Source organism: Oryctolagus cuniculus, chromosome 2 (genome assembly GCF_964237555.1).
Source record: "Oryctolagus cuniculus chromosome 2, mOryCun1.1, whole genome shotgun sequence".
NCBI lineage: Eukaryota > Metazoa > Chordata > Mammalia > Lagomorpha > Leporidae > Oryctolagus > Oryctolagus cuniculus.
In genome coordinates, this window is record NC_091433.1 from 3,531,920 (window position 1) to 3,550,427 (window position 18,508).

The 18,508-nt window shown below is 64.0% G+C and overlaps 1 protein-coding gene across 4 annotated transcripts in view; it reads left to right on the plus strand.

Annotated features, from left to right (window-relative positions):
• The window catches only part of PPP2R2C (protein phosphatase 2 regulatory subunit Bgamma), an 84,225-nt gene that overhangs the window by 46,322 nt on the left and 19,395 nt on the right, over positions 1 to 18,508 (plus strand). For 2 of the 4 annotated variants that reach the window (NM_001171076.1, XM_070067924.1), the window contains 4 exon segments: positions 5,253 to 5,350; positions 7,016 to 7,181; positions 8,695 to 8,807; positions 11,715 to 11,892. In NM_001171076.1, coding sequence (NP_001164547.1) covers positions 5,253 to 5,350; positions 7,016 to 7,181; positions 8,695 to 8,807; positions 11,715 to 11,892 — 555 coding nt within the window. 4 annotated transcript variants of the gene reach the window in all.

The following is an 18,508-nucleotide window of genomic DNA, read 5'->3' on the forward strand; positions in this document are numbered from 1 at the left end:
TTGCTGTCTCTGGGGTGTCTTCGTATGATTTGGGGTCGTGTCTTGGGTGCTGAGACACTGTGCCTGGGACTCGCGACTTGACTTGTGCTGCTTTGTCCCCGGGAGCAGCCCCCAGCCCGTGGCCAGCACCGTTCTGCTCCGCGCTTCTGCAGGTTCAGTGGATTTCGGAGTCCACATGGGTGAGATCAGACACTCTTTGTCTCTCTCCCTCTGGCTTATTCAGCTTAACACAGCGGCTCCAGGTTCACCTGTGTTGTAGTGACAGGATTCCCTTTATTGACACGTTTTGGAAAGATTTATTTATTTATTTGAAAGGCAAAGATACAGAGAGAGAGAGAGAGAGAGAGGTCTTCTGTCTGCTGGCTCACTCCCCAGATTGTCAGAATAGCCAGCAATGGGCCAGGCTGAAGCCAGGAGCCAGGAGCTTCCTCTGGGTCTCCCATATGGGTGCAGGGACCCAAGCACTTGGGCCGTCCTCTACTGCTTTCCCAGGTGCATTAGCAGGGAGCTGGATCGGAAGTGGAGCAGCCAGGATTTGAACCAGCGCCCATATGGGGTGTTGGCATTGCAGGCAGTGGCTTTACCTGCTATGCCACATACAACACTGGCCCTGTAACTCTGACTTTCAAAATAAATGGGGGGCAGTGGCGCTGCTCCACTCCCAATCCAGCTCCCTGCTGTGGCCTGGGAAAGCAGTGGAAGATGACCCAAGTCCTTGGGCCCCTGCACCCACGTGGGAGACCTGGAGGAAGCTCCTAGTTCTTGCCTTTGGATTGGCTCAGCTTCGACCATTGAGGCCATTTGGGGAGTGAACCAGTGGATGGAAGACCTCTCTCTCTCTCTCTCTCTGCCTCTGCCTTTCAAATAAATAAATATTTTACATAAATAAAGTTTATAAAAGAAAGAGAAAGGGGCCCCTGTGGTCTGGGAGCTGCCCCGTCAGCTATGCAGCAGGGACAGTGGGGGCTGGCGGCTGGGACCATGGCCTGAGCCGGGCCCCCGTCAGCTGTGCAGCAGGGACAGTGGGGCTGGCGGCCGGGACCGTGGCCTGAGCCGGGCCCCCGTCAGCTGTGCAGCAGGGACAGTGGGGCTGGCGGCCGGGACCGTGGCCTGAGCCGGGCCCCCGTCAGCTGTGCAGCAGGGACAGTGGGGCTGGCGGCCGGGACCGTGGCCTGAGCCGGGCCCCCGTCAGCTGTGCAGCAGGGACAGTGGGGCTGGCGGCCGGGACCGTGGCCTGAGCCGGGCCCCCGTCAGCTGTGCAGCAGGGACAGTGGGGCTGGCGGCCGGGACTGTGGCCTGAGCCGGGCCCCAGGTCCATCTCGCACACTGCTGAGCCACTCACTGCATTCCCCAGAGGCCAGCAGCAAAGCGGGCAGCGCTCAGCTTCCGCCCTGGTAAGTTTCCGTGACTCGTTCCCCGGAGTCCTGTCCCTCCCTCCGCAGCCCTCGCCTCCACGGTCTCCCTGCAGCCTCCCCCCCCCCCCCCCAGGAAGGCCACAGGTGACGGCCCAGGCTCAGAGAAGCCGTGGGATTGCCCAGGGCCACACAGCAGACGCTGGAGCCGACTCGGGCTTGGCCGGGTTGTCGCCCGTGGAGGGAGCCTGCACCTGCTCAGCTCCCAGAGGGTGATATTAGTGATGTCCCCGACAGGGGCCGGCGTGAGGGCCGAAGGGTGGCTGATGAGTTACGCCGCATGTTGCCCGCAGACGCTGGCATCTGTTACTATGGTAACCGCGGCCTCCTGAACCACTTTCCCTCTAGATGGCAGCCGTCACTCCGGCATTTTAATTTAATGGCGTTGTTATTTTCCCGTCATAAAAGCAGCGTTATGCATATGCCCAGGCTTGTGGAGAGGTGGTATACATTGAGTCGTGCAGTTTTTGCATATCGATCGTACTCCAGTAAAGCTACCAGAAATAGTTTACCTTGTTACAGAAAACACAGAAAAATAGGAGAAATCATTTTATCTCCCCGGCCTCCAGCTTCCTCCGCTAACGTCTCGGAAAAGCTTCTCCTGGCTTCGTCTTCCCCCTCTGCGTGGTTGATTTGCTGTTTAACAGGGCTGTGATCGCTGGGCTATATAATTTAAAACATTTTATGTCCACTTTTATTTGCTGTCCTTTTCCTCTGAGGAGGTCGTAATATGAACTAGCTGGAGCCAGTGCCACGTCGGGGAGCCCGGCACAGCTGGGTGTGGCTGCGGCTTCACTGCGGAGCCCCCGAGGGAGCTGAACGCGAGTTCCAGGTCCGCGTCCCGTGGCGCGTGCGTGTTCCCACGGAGCTGCCTGCCTCGTCTTTTATTGCTTTTTAAGCTTATTAACTTACTTGTATTTATTTGAAAGACAGAATAACAGAGTCTTCCATCTGCTGGCTCTCTCCCCAAATGTCCACAACAGTTGGAGCCCAGAGCTCCATCCGGGCCTCCCAGTGGGTGGCGGGGGCCGTCACTCTGCCTCCCAGGGTGTGCGTTAGCAGGGAGCCGGGACTCCCTGAGGGATGTGGGCACCCGAGCTCAGCCCCTGCGCCCAGCGCCTGCTCCCTGCCTGCCCCGTCCTTCTACGTCTGATGCAATCTGCCTGTGTCTGCACCGGCGAGCGAGGCCTGCCTGCCAGCGCTGTTGGGACTGAGGGGGTCTCTGGAATTAAGGGCTTACTCAGCGGGTCCAGACGCCAGCCAGGAAGGACGCAGGTCCTGGGATGAGGCAGCAGTTGGGAAGGTGTCTGCTGGCCCCGCAGAGAAAGGCTGGTGTGTGGGCTGAGCCGGGGGCATGGTCAGACCAGGGACTGCCCACTGGACACGCCCCATGAGCCTGAGGGGCGTGGTCAGGCGAAGGGCCGCCCACTAGACGCGCCCCATGTGCCTGAGGGGCGTGGTCAGGCAGGGGCCGCCCACTGGACAAGCCCCATGTGCCTGAGGGGCGTGGTCAGGCAGGGGCCGCCCACTGGACAAGCCCCATGTGCCTGAGGGGCGTGGTCAGGCCAAGGGCCGCCCACTAGACGCGCCGTGCTCTGGCTTGGCGGGGCTGCAGGGGTTGGTGATGGCACTGAACCCCAGCGGGGCTCTGGGCTGTTTGCCCTCACGTTTCTCCGCCCCTCTATCCCGGGACTTCTCCTTAAGTTCAGGACATCTCGGGATTTTTCTCAGCACCACTGCCCTCTCTGTTCCGACACTGACTGTGGCTCAGGCCGGTGCAGGCCAGGAGCTGCCAAGGAGACGTTCGGTGAGCAGACATCTACAGCCCTTGCTCGGGGAGATCAAGGCCCTAGCGGATGAATCCGAGGAGACCCGGGAAGTCAGCAGGGCCGGGCCGTGGACAGTGGACAGGGCCCCTTGAGGAGGCCGCAGCTCAGGGGCGTTGCAAGGGCGGGGAGCGAGCTGTGCCGTGAGCCGGCGACAGCCCGAGAGTGCGTGCTGGTGCTCTGCAGGGCGGTCGGGAGCCCCAGCCTGGAGTGGGCGTGAGCCGGGCAGGGACGAGGCTGCGGAGCGCGCGGGGACGCTTGCCGTGTACTGAGATGACAGCGTGGAACCCCGGGAGACAGCCATCAGGTGTGCGTCTCGCGTCTGCAGAGCCTGTGATGAGCTGGGCTGGGCCTGCTGGACAGCTCCCTCTTGGGCAGAGGTTCAGGGTTCGGGGGCTCATCGTGTGTCTGCTGAGGTCCCCCAGGCGCAACAAATTCCAAGGACCAGCCCAGAGGCAGGGGCAGGCAGATTTCCCAGCCCGGCGTGGGAGGCCCTGCCCAGTCCCACAGAGACGGCTGCAGGGCAGGGTGAAGGCGTGGCCCCTGCACCTGAGGTTCTGGTTTTGCCCCGAGGAGGAAGTGGGGAGCGCTGGAGGGCTGTGAGCAGGAGGGTGACGAGGGCGGCACAGGTGTGCACGGGCTGTCGCGGGGAGGGAGGCAGTGGGGAGACCCTTGGCAGGTGTGCAGCCTCCAGGCTGGGGCAGGGAAGTGGCTGGGCTGGGTGAGAGAGGGCGGAGCCAGCCAGCAGGGAGCAGGAGGCTGGGCGGCTCCGAGTTCCGCTGTGGGGGCCTTGGGGGGTTCTAAGCAGAGAACCCCGTGACCCTAGGGCATAGCTGCTGCCCCGCTGGCTGTCGGGAACGGAGTGTGGGGCCGGCGGCCAGCAGGGCTGTCCGGCTCCAGGCTCATTTGGAAGTCGATGGTTCTGCAAAAGCTGGGGTCAGCGGCTTGCATGCTGGCTTTGTCCAGGCTGGGCATGGGAAGGACCACAAAGGCTAGTCGCGGGCGTGGGTCCTGCCTGCTCCCGTCAACCACTGCGGCATGTGGGGGTGGTGTTCTAGAATGTTCTGTGGTTCAAGACACCCTGAGTCTGTACAGGAAATCTCCCACTTTTCAAATACTGGGGATGAATTCAAAGTATTCATGTCAGGGCCCAGCACAGCTTGGGGCTGGCGAGCTGTGGTCTAGGGCCATCTCAGTGCCCAGAAGGGTGGGTGTCCTGCCGGGCCGGTGCTGTCCCAGCCCCCAGGGTGGCCCCCTGGAGTGTTGGGGGCCTGCCGTCTCTGTGACCTGTAGAACCCTGGAATGTTGGTGCGGGGGTGGGGGGGGGCCCTGGCTCCCGCATGGCGAGGTGCGGCTCCGCATGGGGCTGTCAGTCTTCTCTAGACACAAGCAGATCAAGCCCTGGGAGGCAAAGGGTCCCGGTATGAGAGCGACCCCACGGGGAGGGCTCTTGTCAGAGGAAGTGTGCGGAGGGGCAGGTGCGGGGAGCTGGCACCGCTGAGGCAGCCTCTGAAGGCCTGGACTGGGGAGACCCCGGAGGCCTGCCTGGAGGTGGGGGCCCTGAGCTGCACTCCGAAGGAGCATGGGGCGTTCACCTCCAGCCTTAGGTGGGCAGGGCCCTCCGCTGGCAGGATGCTGGTCTGTCCACAGAGGTGCTGGCAGGGGCTTCAAGACAGGCAGGTGAGGCCATGTCCAGGCGGCCTCAGATGCTACCCTCAGTCTCCAAGGAGCGTCCCCGGCCACTGGGCTTCCCCGGGCCTGCCTCCTCCTCTCCCGGTGATGGCCTGAGGGTGGGGCTCGGGTCCAGGCCCTGGAGACCCTGCACAGGGAACCCTGCCCTGGCGGCGGGCTGTGAGCTGTGGGCTGGAGAGGTCGGGGGAGGCAGGTTTGCATGGAGGCAGCTGCCAGCAGGGGTGGGGGCCTGGGCACGGGGTTCAGGGGCGCGCCGAGCTCCGTCTGCCTCTGGTGAACCCGGCGCTAACAAGCACCCCCTCCCTTCTCTCTTCCCTCCCAGCCGATATCATCTCCACGGTCGAGTTCAACCACACCGGGGAGCTGCTGGCCACGGGCGACAAGGGCGGCCGGGTCGTCATCTTCCAGCGGGAGCCAGAGGTGCGAGGCGGGGGAAGCGGGGCCTGGAAGGGAGGGGCTGGTGGGTGGGGCCACGTGGGAGCAGGTGCAGTGGGGACTGCACGGCCAGGCAGGTCTCTAACCCAGCAGGACTTCATCCTGAACCCCAGCCTGGCTCCCTGGCGGAGGAAGAGGGGTGCAGGAGGAGATGGGCAGGCCAGGGCTGGGAGTCCAGGGGTCCACTCTTGAGGCCATGCCCCGACTCCCCCACTCGGGAGATGTCGCTGACCGCTCACTGGCGCTGCTCTGTCCAGCCCCAGAGAAACCTGCTGCCCGATGCAAGCCTCCAGTTAAGCCTTGTCCTGCCCGGGTGACCAGGCATTGTCCTGGCTAGAGGGGACAGGGAGGGGGCGGTCCAGGTGTCTGTGGCCACACTGGGCTTGACAGCCCCTGACCCCACCCTGCACCGTCAGTCCCCAGGGGGCTTCAGAGCAGTGCCCAGGGGAGCGATTCTGAAACGAAGACCCTCCTGATAAACATCTCCATGCAGACACTGTGCCAAGTGCAGGAGGCAGGGGTGAGGCCGGGGAGGAGGAGGGAAGAGCTGGGGTGGAAGCCCTGCCCCCTTCCGCCTCTCCCAAGCACGGCAGCTCCTAAGGCTGCTCCTTGCTTGCCCTTGGCCTTGACTGGGCACGCCCAGGTGCTGTCGCTAGCCTGGCTCCGCGGCTGAGGAGTTCAGAGCACAGAGGTACCGGTCGCTTGCCAAGGACACACACGCACACAGTCAGGGGCCAGTTTGGCACAGGTGACACTGTGGCCGGCACATGCGCTCCGCCAGGATCGTCACAGGTGGGGCCTGCGCAGGAAGGCCGGCCGCGGCTTTTGTCCCCCAGCCCTAACTTCCACCCCCGGGTCAAATCCGCTCCAAACCGTGGTCCCTGCCTCAGGTCAGGGCAGGTGGACGCGAGGAGGAAGGCAGGGCCGGAGCCCGAGGGTGGTCAGCGCCTCACTGCCGTGAGATAGACCTCGGGGAGTGAGTGCTGGTACTCGGCGGACACACAGCCCGGGAGGCCACTCCCGGCCAAGCTCCACCTGCCGTGTGGAAAGCAGGGGCAGCCCTGGTCCCCCGTCCCCGCAGCAAAGGAGGCCGCGCGGGGAGGAGACGCGATGTGTGGCACACGGCAGGTGCTCTGAGGCTCTGCGGGTGTGAGCCGGCCCCGGTGGGGTTAAGTGGATAAGGCTTGGCTATGGTAGAGAGTGTGTCTGGGAGGGGGGGTTGGCGTTTGGCCTGGGGGTTAAGACACCAGTTCAGATGGCCTGGCCCATATGGGGGTGCCTGGGTCACACTCCCAGCTCTGGGCCCTGGTTTCGGCTTCCTGGGAGGCAGAGGAGCTGGGTCCCTGCCAGCTGCGTGGGGGACGCGGGTTTGGCTCCTGGCTCCTGGCTTCATCGCGCCCCGCGCTGGCTGCTGTGGGGAGTGGCCCGGCAGATGGAAGCCCTGTCCGTCTGTCCGTCTGTCCGTCTCTCTGCCTCTTCTAATCAGGGCAGAGTCCTCTCTGTCGTGTGGCGGGCTCGGGGGCACTCGCCGGCTCCCGGGTGCCGTGGCTGTGTCGGGTCTCAGGTGTTCATGGTCCCAGCCGCTTCCCGCGTGCACCCCCGCCAGGAGCCCGCGCCGGAGCTCAGCCCTTGTCCCGGGTTTCCTTGCAGAGTAAGAATGCGCCCCACAGCCAGGGCGAGTACGACGTCTACAGCACCTTCCAGAGCCACGAGCCCGAGTTCGACTATCTCAAGAGCCTGGAGATAGAGGAGAAGATCAACAAGATCAAGTGGCTGCCGCAGCAGAACGCTGCCCACTCGCTCCTGTCCACCAACGGTGAGCGCCGCGCCGGCTGTGCGCATCGCCTGCGTTTCCCGCCTGTTTCCTAAAAGATGATATTATGAGCAGCTGGTGACGGTGCCCGAGCTTCCATTCCCACTATGGTGGAATGTTCTGGAACACCCCTAAGGGGTGTGGAGAGGCCGGGTCAGCAAGCCCAGTGACCACTGTTCATCGAAGCCCTGAGCCGCCCCGTGGGGGCTGTCACCTGGTGTAGGCTGAGCTGGGGGCCCCTGTGCTGTTCTAGGACCATGGTGCCCAGGGCGAGGACACGCCCACCGGGGCACGCCTGCTGCCCACATCTGCTCCCCCTGCTCAGCCCCTTCACCTCCAGCCCTGCAGGTCAGAGGTGTGGCCCTGTGGCCCTGGGGGGCGTGGCCTGGACCAGGCCGCCAGGCTCTCCCGAGTAGGATCTGTGTTCTGTAAGGGCTGCCCGGCACGGCGGCCACGCCCAGCAAACTTCGGCCAGGAGCAGAGGCGGCCGGGGGTCCCCCCAGCGACAGCCCCCACAGTGGCAGGAGCGTCTGGCGATGCCCGGGCACCTCGCACGAGGCTCCTCCTGTTCCTCTCTCATTTGGGGGGACACGCCCCTCCTGCCCCCTCCTGGGTGGAAGGTCATCCTCGGGGCTCCCCTCCCCACTCCCCGGTAGGATCCCAGCTCCGCCCCTTCTCGCGAACGGCCTTGGGTGCCTGTTAATGGCTGCGTTGTGATCCATTTTCTTCCGAGTCCCATTCATTGAGGTGCAGGTGAGAGAGAGAGAGAGAGAGAGAGAGAGAGAGAAAGACTTGGAGAGGCCCAGGCTCACGGGACAGGCGGAGGCCCGTGCAGTGCCGGCTGCCGCAGGGCTCGGCGAGGGCAGTGTCTGGGCCTCGCTGCTTGGTGAGGCCCGCGCGTGCGGGAGACCCGCCCGCCCCACCAATGCACGTTTTAGTGCCATCTGGGAGTCCTTGACGGCAACACCCTGGACGTGTTTGCCCGAAGGCGGCATCTGGGGGCCGTGGGGACGCCAGCGTGACACCAGCACCAACTCCCCTGCCGCGGCTTCCCTGAGTCCTCACGGGCCTGCAGGGCGGGGGGGGGGGGGGCCCAGAGCCCGGGTCTGGGGAGGGGCTCTGCTTCTTCTGCCTGTCCCCGAGGGGCTTAGGGAAGTAGGCGGCTCACGGGGGTGGCGTCCCTGGTCGAGTGTCTCAGCCATGGCCTAGCAGCCTCCCCTCGGGGTCAGGGTTCAGGGAAGACAAGCGCTGAAAGGTGTCAGCCCGGGAGGAGACACAAAACTTCACGGCACATGAGGCTGAGTGTATTTTGCTGCAAATCCACAGGTTTTTTCCATAATGCACGTCTCCTTGAACTTTGTGAAGGCCCCTCGTGCATCACGGGCGAAATAAGAGAGCAGCGGGGTGTCCAGTCCAGGACTGGGGTGGGGTGGGGGCGGGGTCGCTGGCGCGTGCGCGGTGAGTGGCTGAGTGGACGCTCTGTCCCCTGCTTGTGTGCCCGGTTCTGTTCCCAAAGATAAAACCATCAAGCTATGGAAGATCACCGAGCGAGACAAGAGGCCCGAGGGCTACAACCTGAAGGACGAAGAAGGGAAGCTCAAGGACCTGTCCACGGTGACGTCACTGCAGGTGAGCGGCTGGCCGGCAGGGGGCGCGCTTGTGTGCTTTGTGGGACCTTTGGAGCCAGGGTCAGGCTGGCCTGCTGGCTGGCCGGGGGCAGCTCCCTGCTCCGTGCCTCAGTCTCCTCACCAGCAGAATGGACACGGTTACCTGTGCCCGGGGCATCTGTGAGCACCAGGTGCTTTGCACCTGCTGCCGGGGGTGGACAGCACGTCGGGTGGTCCCTGGTTCTGTGAAGGGGCTGCGCCTCGCTCAGAGCGGCTCAGCTGAGCCTCAGGCCGGAGACGCTGCCAGCTGAGCTGCGAGTGGAGCCGGGGGAGCGTGGCGCCGGCAGCATCAGCAGAGGGCCCGTTTGCAAAATCGCGCTGAGCTGCAGAATGGGGGCAGAGTGAGCGCCCATTCCTTCGCACAACTGAAGGGCAGAAGGATCCATTTCTCCCGACACAGAGTCTGTGAGATGGGGACGAGAGAGGGGAGACACAGGACCGGCCTCAAATCCTGACGGTGTGACCGCGGCCAAGGCCCTGAGCTCGGGAGCCTGGGGCCCCTGCTGGGACAGGCACAGCTCTTCAGCCGTGGGCAGGCGTCTTCCGCACGGTCTCACCATGGCCGTTCCTTTAAGCCTGGCCAGATCCCCTAGTTGCCACCTCCGTGTCACAGAACAGGGAACAGAGCCTGGACCAAGTCCACGAGTCGCTCCGAGGCCGGCGTCCCCGTCTCGCCCATGAAGTGGGAGCCGGGTCCTCCTCGCGGGTGGTTCGTGGCATCTCGTGACGGGCCTGTGTGACAGCCAGAGGCTCCTTGTCCAGCGGAGCAGGCGCCGCCTTGGCCCCCGCCGGCTGCCGGGCCTGTGCCCGGCGCTCAGTGGGCGCCTTCCGCAAACACACGCCAGGCAATGCCGGCGCCCGGCTGGTCCCGGCTGCCCACTCAGCTGAAGCTTCCCGGGCCCCTGCTGTGTTGCCCGCTCTGCTGCAGGCCCGGGGGAGGGGGTGCACTGTGAGCACAGGTGTCCGGTTAGCCGGCTCCCCAGTGCTGGAACCACAGCCCCCAGGCGGGCAGCCCACGGTTCTGGCTGCCGAGAGTCCACACGGCACAGCGCGGGCCCTACGAGGACCCCAGCGTGGGTGGCGAGCACCTGCAGAGGGCAAGGTCGCATCCCGACACAGGAAGCTGGAGAGAGGCAGGGCGGGGTCCTGTCCTGTCCACGCTCTTAGGAGAAACCACACACGTCCCCCCGAGGAGGGCCTCCAACACTTTCCAGGCCACTTCTGTCGCTCACCTAAGCCCCACCTCTTAAAGGCCCAGCGCCCCATCCCCTCCCTGGGGACCAAGCACCCATCACATGAGGCTTTAGGGGGACAACCCACAGCCAAGCCACAGCAGTGTCCCCAGCACCCGGGCTGAGTCAGTGCAGAGGAGGTGACCCCAGAGGGCTGGAGAGGAGCGAGGGCGAGCACTGGCCGGTGACCCAGCCCCACGAGTGCCAGGCGCACATCACGTGAGCTCCCCGCCACCCTGGGCCCTTCTCTTAGCCACCGGGGTGATGCCCCCACCCAGGAGTGCTGGGCACCCACACCTCTGCGGCAAATCCAGGCACGGCCGCTCCGTGGCCACAGGCATTTCTCTGCTCCATGCCACGCCCTGGAGGGATTTGGCAGGTGTGCACTGGCTAAGCTTCCAGCCAGCTGTCACAGGCATCAGGCGGTAACCAGGGTGTTCCCAGGAAGGAGAAACACATGTTTAAAGAGCAGCTGCGACGTGACTGGTGAATGGCTCGTAGCAGCCCTGGGGAAGCCGGGAGGCCGCTTAGCCTCGATGCCGAGTAATGGGGGTGAGGGCGCCCCCACCCCACCTCCAGCTCCAAGAGTTTACGAGGGTCTCATCCAGTGGGAGGGGTGCAGCTTTCACGTCCTGGTGGCCTGCGCGGGAGGCCACAGCCCAGGGAAGCCCCGAGTTGATTTCTCTCCCAGATCTGGAGGGAAATGACAGGAAGACGTGTGCGTGCGCTGCAAGTACCCCAAGACACAGCCGCGAGCGAGGCACGGGGGGAGCTGGGGGGCACCGGGCGTCCCAGCCTTTCCTTGTGACACCCTCCCCCCTCCCCCTCTCACCGGGGCCCCTCCCCCTCTCACCGGAGCCTCTCCCCCTCTCACCGGGGCCCCCTCCCCCACTCACTGGGGCCCCCTCCCCCTCTCACTGGGGCCCCTCCCTCTCTCACCAGGGCCCCCTCCCCCCTCTCACTGGGGCCCCCTCCCCCTCTCACTGGGGCCCCTCCCTCTCTCACCAGGGCCCCCTCCCCCCTCTCTCCGGGGCCCCTCTCCCCTCCCCTTCTCACCGGGGCCCTCCCCCTCTCACTGAGGCCCCCTCTCACCAGGGCCCCCTCCCCCCTCTCACTGGGGCCCCCTCTCCCTCTCACTGGGGCCCCTTCCCCCTCTCTCCGGGGCCCCTCTCCCCTCCCCCTCTCACCGGGGCCCCCTTCCCCCTCTCACCGGGGCCTCCCCCCCTCTCACCGGCCCCCCCCCCCAGCCCATGCAGCTCTGAGTGCGGTCAGGGCAGCTCATGCTGGAGGCAGCCGTTGTTCACTGCAAGGCTGCTCGGCGCTGGGCTGGGTGCCGGGCCTCTGGGGTCCCCGACGTGAGCGAGACCAGGTTGTGTCTGTCTCCAAGCCGTCCCAGCCCCCTGAGGAAGCAGACCTGGAACCATCGCTCGGTGCCCAGTGCTGTGACGGGAGCCCTGCGTTACCTGCTTGGTGAACTCCTGTTTGTCCATCACTGGTTCACTCCCCAAGTGGCTGCAACAGCCAGGGGTGAGCCAGGCTGAAGCCAGGAGCCGGGGGCTTCTTCCAGGTCTCCCACGCAGGTGCAGGGGCCCAGGCCCTGTGCCCCGCCCCCAGCCCTAACCACGCCCTCCCTGCAGGTGCCCGTGCTGAAGCCCATGGACCTGATGGTGGAGGTGAGCCCACGGAGGATCTTTGCCAACGGCCACACCTACCACATCAACTCCATCTCCGTGAACAGCGACTGCGAGACGTACATGTCGGCCGATGACCTGCGCATCAACCTCTGGCACCTGGCCGTCACCGACAGGAGCTTCAGTATCCTTGGCCGTGGGCCGGTGCCTGGGCGGCGTGGGTGGCGTTGGCTGCGATCGGGCCCCTGGGCTTCACTTCTGAAATGAGGAAGCCGCTGGTGCACACAGGAACTGAGGCCTGGGAGGGCGTCAGCCCCAAGTCTGCTTCAGAAAACTTGAAAATGACAGTGCCCAGGGCTGCCTGGGCCTCTTCCCGGCATCCTGGGGCCTCAGCAGGAACCGGGATGTAGGACAGGGCCCAGGGCCATCTGCCCTGAGGAGGGTGAGTGACAACCTGGGTGTCAGAAGCCAGCTGCACTGGGCTCCCAGGGGCCCCTGCTCAGTGGTCCCTGTGTCTGTACCAAGGGGTCCAGGGGCAGTAGCATTGCCGCCCCTAGGCAACCGGTGAGGACCTGTGGGCATCCCCGGGGCAGGGCACGGCGCAGCCACCAAGGCCTGTGCTGGACGGTAGCGCCCGGGGCTCAGTGTCCGGGACCAGCAGTAATGGTCATAGTAATTAATAGAAGGCTCCACTTACATCAGTGTGTTCATGCACAGCTCTCTTTCTCCTGTAAGCTAGGGCCTTCGCAGAGGGGAAACTGAGGCATGGAGTGCCCAAGTTAGCCTGCTCATGGCGGCCAGTGTCAAGGCCACGATTCAGACCCAGGCCCTGTGACCCCAGCCTCAAGGGGGAGGAGCCCTGTGGCAGCAGGTGTTCAGCCCAGCCCCTGAGCTGGGCCAGCTCCCAGCAGCTTGGGACACAGGTGATGTCTCATGGATGGGTCCCTGGTCAGCAGAGGCCATGTCCTTCTGAGCAGAAGCCAGGACTGGCCGGGACGCAGTGGGGAAGCAGGCGGGGGCAGGCTGGGAGTTTGAAGGCTTTGGGGTGGGGAGCGAGAGCCTGGCAGGAGGGTGGTCCCACGGTCTGTGATGCCGGGCCTTGGCGTCCGGCTCCCTCCCTCCCGGGACGTGGTGAGCCCTGTGCTTCGCTGCACCGCTCTGAGCAGGTGATGGGCGCAGCAGCCTCTGCCTCCTTCTCTCTGCCCTCCCAAGTGGGTGCCTGGAGCCCGCGGGTGGACGTGGACTGGCTCCAGGAGGAACGGAGACGGGACTGCTCTGAGGCTGAGAGCTCGGGTTCGGCTGGACGGAGGAGGCCAGGCCGGGCCTCTCGATGGGCGTCTGCCGTCAGGCTGGCCGCCTGGTGGCCCCCCAGCCCCAGTGCGCTGAGCGTCTGCTGAGCCTCCTGAGGCAGCTTCAGGCACAGGTGGATCTGGGCTTCCCCTGCCTGTCCCTCGGTCTCTGCTCTGGCGTCCGGTTCCTGCTCCAAGTCGTGCCAGGAGCTGGTTGGTGCCCAGGAGCTGGTGGTCATGCAGACCTGAGCCGGGGGGATGGGCACGGGGAGGGGTGTCAGAGGCTTGGGGGTCCCCACGGGCCTGGAGATCCCGCCAAGTAGGGCTGGGTCAGACCTGTGGGTGGCCTCCATTTTTGTGAAAATGAGCTGTTGATGAAAACATAACATGTCCTGGCTGTTAGCAGCAGAGGAGTGTGTGTGTGTGTGTGTGTGTGAGTACATGAGCAGGTGAGGGTGAGTGTGATGTGTGTATGTGACTGTGTGTGTGCATGAGCAGGTGAGGGTGAGTGTGTGTGTGAGTGTAAGTCTGAGTGTGTGAGTGTGTATAAGTGTGTGAGGGTGTGCACTTGAGAGTGTGTGGTTGTGTGAGCATGTGTGTGTGAGCACGAGTGTGTATGCATGTGTGAGAGAATGTGTGTAAACATGTGTGTGACCACGTGAGTGCATGTGTGTGTATGTGTGAGTGACCATGTATGTCTGTGTGTGCATATGTGAGTGTGTGTGCGCATGCGTGTGTGTGCATGTGAGTGTGTGACCATGTATGTCTGTGTATGTGAGCATGTGTGTGTGTGTCCATCTGTGTGCAGTGCAGAAGATCTGGGGCACGGAGGGGTCCCTGGCACGCAGAACTGAGGCATTTGCAAGGAGCGGCGTGGTGGCCCCAGGGTGTGTGGAGGCCGTGGACACCTTGCTCCCTGCCCTCTGCATGGCCACAGGGGCGATGCGACACGCGGACCCAGAGCAGAGAGGCAGGCGTGCCACCCTCGGTCAGGACTGTGGGTGGCAGGTGCAGTGCCGGGTCTGCAGGCAGCGGGGCCGGGAGAAGCGTGCGGGAGGTGGGGACAGCTGTGACTCCTTGCTGGGCCGGGAACCACGCTGGATTTCTGCGACACCTTCAGGGCAGGTCCCACTGGGGCCTCTGGAGGCCTGCGTCCAGGCAGAGTGGCGGACGTGGGGTGTGCGTCCTCGTGACTCCTGCCCTCCGGCGTCTCGGGCTCCTCTGACCACTCCCTCCCCGGCCCTTGGCCACTCTCTGGCTACACAGGGGTCTTCTGTCAGTATAACCTCTGCCCCATTTCTGGTGGAAGCCTTGAGGTTGGGAAGCCAAGGGAAGGCCCCTCTGTATCCCTGTACCCCACACACAGCAGGTGCCTTGCGGTGGGTACAGACGGAGCGAGCCGGTGACCCCTAAGAAGGGGGAAGTCCTCTGCTTGCACATGGGCTTAGGAGGCAGGCACTTCTCACCCACCTGGGCTCCGGGTGGCCCAGACATCCCAGGCCTGGAAGATCCAGAGAAAGGGCCTGGACGCTGGCTGTGGCTGCCGGGGACAGACCTGGCTCACCCTCCTGGGCTGTCGCCGTCCATGACTGGAAGGGCAGGGCATCCTCATAGGGAATCCAGGAGCCATGGAGCCGCGTGGGGCCGGCAACTGTGCTGTTTTCTGTCCTAAGCGACAGTCGCTGCAGTGTCACAGGTCGGCTCCCGTAAGATCGCCGCCTCTCTGGTCGTTCCAGCGCCCTCTCCCCCAGCCCTGCCTCAGCGTCTGTGTAACCTCTCTCCTCTCTCTTGTCCTCTGCTACCACGCCTCGTGGCCCCGTGCAGCACTGGGCGAGCTGTCTTCTGCGTTCGATGCATCTTAGAAGTAACAGATTGTACAGGAGGCTGGGCTGACAGACCCCCGATTCCTTTTTGGCGCCCAGAGAATGTTAAAGATGGTTCGATTGATTTTCCTGCCCCCTGAGCGATTTCTCATGCTGGAAGCTGGCATCGTACCAAGCCTCAGTCTGCAACAAATTTCCAGCTCCCATATATGGAGTGGTCCCTGCAGCCAGGCGGGCTGGAGCTGGGCTGGCTCTGAGCAGCTGCAGAGGGGGCTGGGACCTCAGTCAGTGCCCGCCTGCTGCAGAACTCGGCTTGTTCTCTGTGCCTGGAACAACGGAGGGACCGGCCAGGTGTCGCTCCCCGTCTTCGTGGAGGAACGACACAGGACCCTGTGCTGTTCTTTTGTCTGCTCGGCCCTCCCCAGGTTTGCTGCTGGTTCTTCCCGGGTTGGCTACCGACCCTTCCACCTCCGTGGAAGGGCGGTTCCCCCTGCCACTTTCCCCACTTCCGCGGGGGAGCGGCACACCGCCGGCCGGCTCTCTCGGGGGCTGCTCAGGTGTTCCTCAGGTGTTCCTGGTGCATGTTGTCTCTCTCCTCCTTTATAGTCCTCTTCCACCAATCCCAACTCTGCTACCCACACGCCGAGTACGCTGCTCTCCTCCAATCAGCAGGATCAGCTCCTGCAGGTCATCACTCAAGTTGGCGAGAGGCAGCTGTGTAGAAGTTGTTACTCCCTTCTCAGCGCCATATTGTGGGAGAGCAGATGCATAGAATAAGTCTTAATTCCAGTAACAGTCTAGTCTGAGTTGCTCCCTACAGCCAGGCCCCCTCCACCTGCCAGGCTCTGCGCCGAGTCCATGGTCCCAGAGCCTGGAGCCCAGCCCTGTCTCTCCACCCAGGCCCCAAGCAAGCCCGGGCAGCCGTGCAGCCTGTCTGAGCCTCAGGGGGCCAGGCTGTAAGCACAGGGCCTGATGTGATGTGGACTCGCCTCCCTCACCCACCCAGGACCGCTGCCGAAGGCCCAGGGGCAGTCATGCAGGTTGTTTACTGCACACAGGGGATGGTGAGCAGGGAGAGGCACTGGGAAGGAGGACTTCTTCCTCCGTGCTTCCCAGAGGACGTAACCTTCCGTAACTTGGACCAAGGCATCTCCTGAGTGAGTGGGGCTCCCGAGTCCTGCCCCTGTGGGGTTCACCATGGGCAGGGAGAGACCCTCCCAAACCGAGCCCACTGAGCCTGGCCCCAGCTGCCTCTGCCGCCCACACATGTCCAGGCCCTCGCCCTGACCATGGCAGTGACCTCAACGGCGTCTGCTTTGAGATCTAGGAACCCAGACTGCTGGGGTTCAAACGTGGACCCCACGGCGTGGTGACAGGGGCCTTTGCTTGGACTTTGTGCCCGTATTCTGCACCTGTGAAGTGAGAAGAAGCCCCTCCTTGTGCCCTAGGCCACCCTGAGGGCCAGGTGCTGGAGACCCCTGCGCAGCCCATCTCAGCCTGCTGTCCCCTCAACATCAGTGAGCCAGGTTGCATTGCCCCCCTCCCCGCCGCGTAGAACCCTCCAGAAACTCCTGCCAGCGTGGAGTAGATCCCTGCCCCTTTCCTGGGCTTCTGAGGCCCTGCAGGTGCTGTTCCCGTGGGCTCAGCCTGCCAGCTGCCTGCTGCTGCAGGGCCATTTTTGGACGCCTGTCCCCTCTGCCTGGGCAGTTTCTCCAGCCTCTGCCCAGGGGACGCCACCCTGGGGAACCCTCCCCTGCCACCTGTCCCTGAAGGAGTCCCTCCCTCCTGACCCCCTTGAGCCCTCTCTCCTGTTTACAAGTAAGTGTCCGTACCTTGCCTCCTGTTTGCCTCCAGCCTCTCCCCCTGGACTGGCAGCTTCATGAGAGCAGGGACCTGTGTGTCCCAGCTGACCCCACACACAACAAACCCAGCTCCTCCCTGTCCTGGGTTTGGACCTCAGAGGCTACAGTGAGGGCCAGGAAGCAGTGCTGTACCAGCAGAGATGGACAGACCACGAGGGACGCAGGGCGTGGAGGGGCCTTGGACGAGGGGGTGCCCCTCTGAGAGCCCAGCTCTACATCTCCAATGGGGGGGTGCCAGTTGTCTGGAGAGCTCATCACCACCCAGGGCCTGCAACTGCAGGTGGGCAGGCAGCAGTGCTGTCGTGGGGTTGCTGTTTCGTGATGAGAGGCACCGTGGGACAGCTATGTGCACAGGTTCTGCATCCAAATGGCCCCTGTTGAAACCCCTGCCCTGCCATGTCCCAGCTGTGCGTAGTGTCCTAGCATTCCTGTGGCTCTGTTTCCTCACTGTCACAGGAGGGTGTGACAGTGCCTACTGGGTCATGGTATTGAAAGCCAACAGGTGCAGTGTGGGGCGGTGCCCAACAGGGTCAGCACCACGGACAGCGGCGTCGGCTGCTGGAAGCCCAGGGCCATTGAAGACGGCTGACCACCTGACTGCCCTGGCCAAGGCCCCAAGGCAGTGGTGCACAGGAGTCTGAACAATGGCCTCCCTGGGCGGGGGATGGCCCCGTGGTGTTTGTAGACTCTGTGGTAGAAATAACAGCGCGTGGCCAGGTTCAAGGCTCCAGAGCTGTGTCCATGAACAGGGAGCTGGGAAGAGGTGTGTACGTTGGCTCTTGTCCACTCTTACCAGCTGCTGGTGTGATGTGTGGTTGCAGGAGCCAGGCCAGGGAGGCCTGGTGAGGCCAGCGCACCCACATGGGCTGGGGGACAGCTGTAGGTGCCTGTCCAGCCACAGCCTGCCTGTGGTAAGGGGGAAACGGGGCGCCCTGCCCGGGAAGGAAGCTGCCAGGGCTCCAGGTAGCAGAGCCGGGACAGGACCCCCAGCAGCAAGGCTTCAGGGCAGGGAGCTCTCTCAGGAGGCTGGGGTTGTCCCTGCTGCTGCCCGACACCCCCACCCTGTCACAGCTGTCCTCGCTGAAGGATGTGGTCAGTGCCTGCACTTGGGCAGCTGTCTGATGTTCTAGTACTTTCTCTAGATGGCGGGATGGGAGCGTGTGACTCTGTCCCTTCCCAGCAGGCCCCCGTGGCGTTCCTGTGACACACACCAGATTTAACCCCTGGCCCGAGGCTGGGCCCCCACTCTTCCTCTGCTCTCCCTTCCTCCATTGGTCCTCTTAGCCCCACCCATACCTCATCACCCTTGCCCAGCCTCCGCCTCACCTGGCCACCTTCTCTCTCTCTCTTTTTTTTTTTGACAGGCAGAGTGGACAGTGAGAGAGAGAGACAGAGAAAGGTCTTCCTTTTGCCATTGGTGCACCCTCCAATGGCCGCCGCGGCCGGCGTGCTGCGGCCGGCGCACCGCACTGATCCGAAGCCAGGAGCCAGGTGCTTCTCCTGGTCTCCCATGCGGGTGCAGGGCCCAAGTACTTGGGCCATCCTCCACTGCACTCCCGGGCCACAGCAGAGAGCTGGCCTGGAAGAGGGGCAACCAGGACAGAATCCAGCACCCCGACCGGGACTAGAACCCGGTGTGCCGGTGCTGCAAGGTGGAGGATTAGCCTAGTGAGCCGCGGCGCCGGCCCTCCACCTTCTCTTAACCCTTCCACTTCTCTACTTCCAGAGAGAGAGAGAGAGAGAGAGAGACGCCCTCCTCAGAGCCTTCCCACAGCTGCCAGTCCCCACCCCCACTTGGCTGCACCTGACTCTGCCTGGATAAGCCC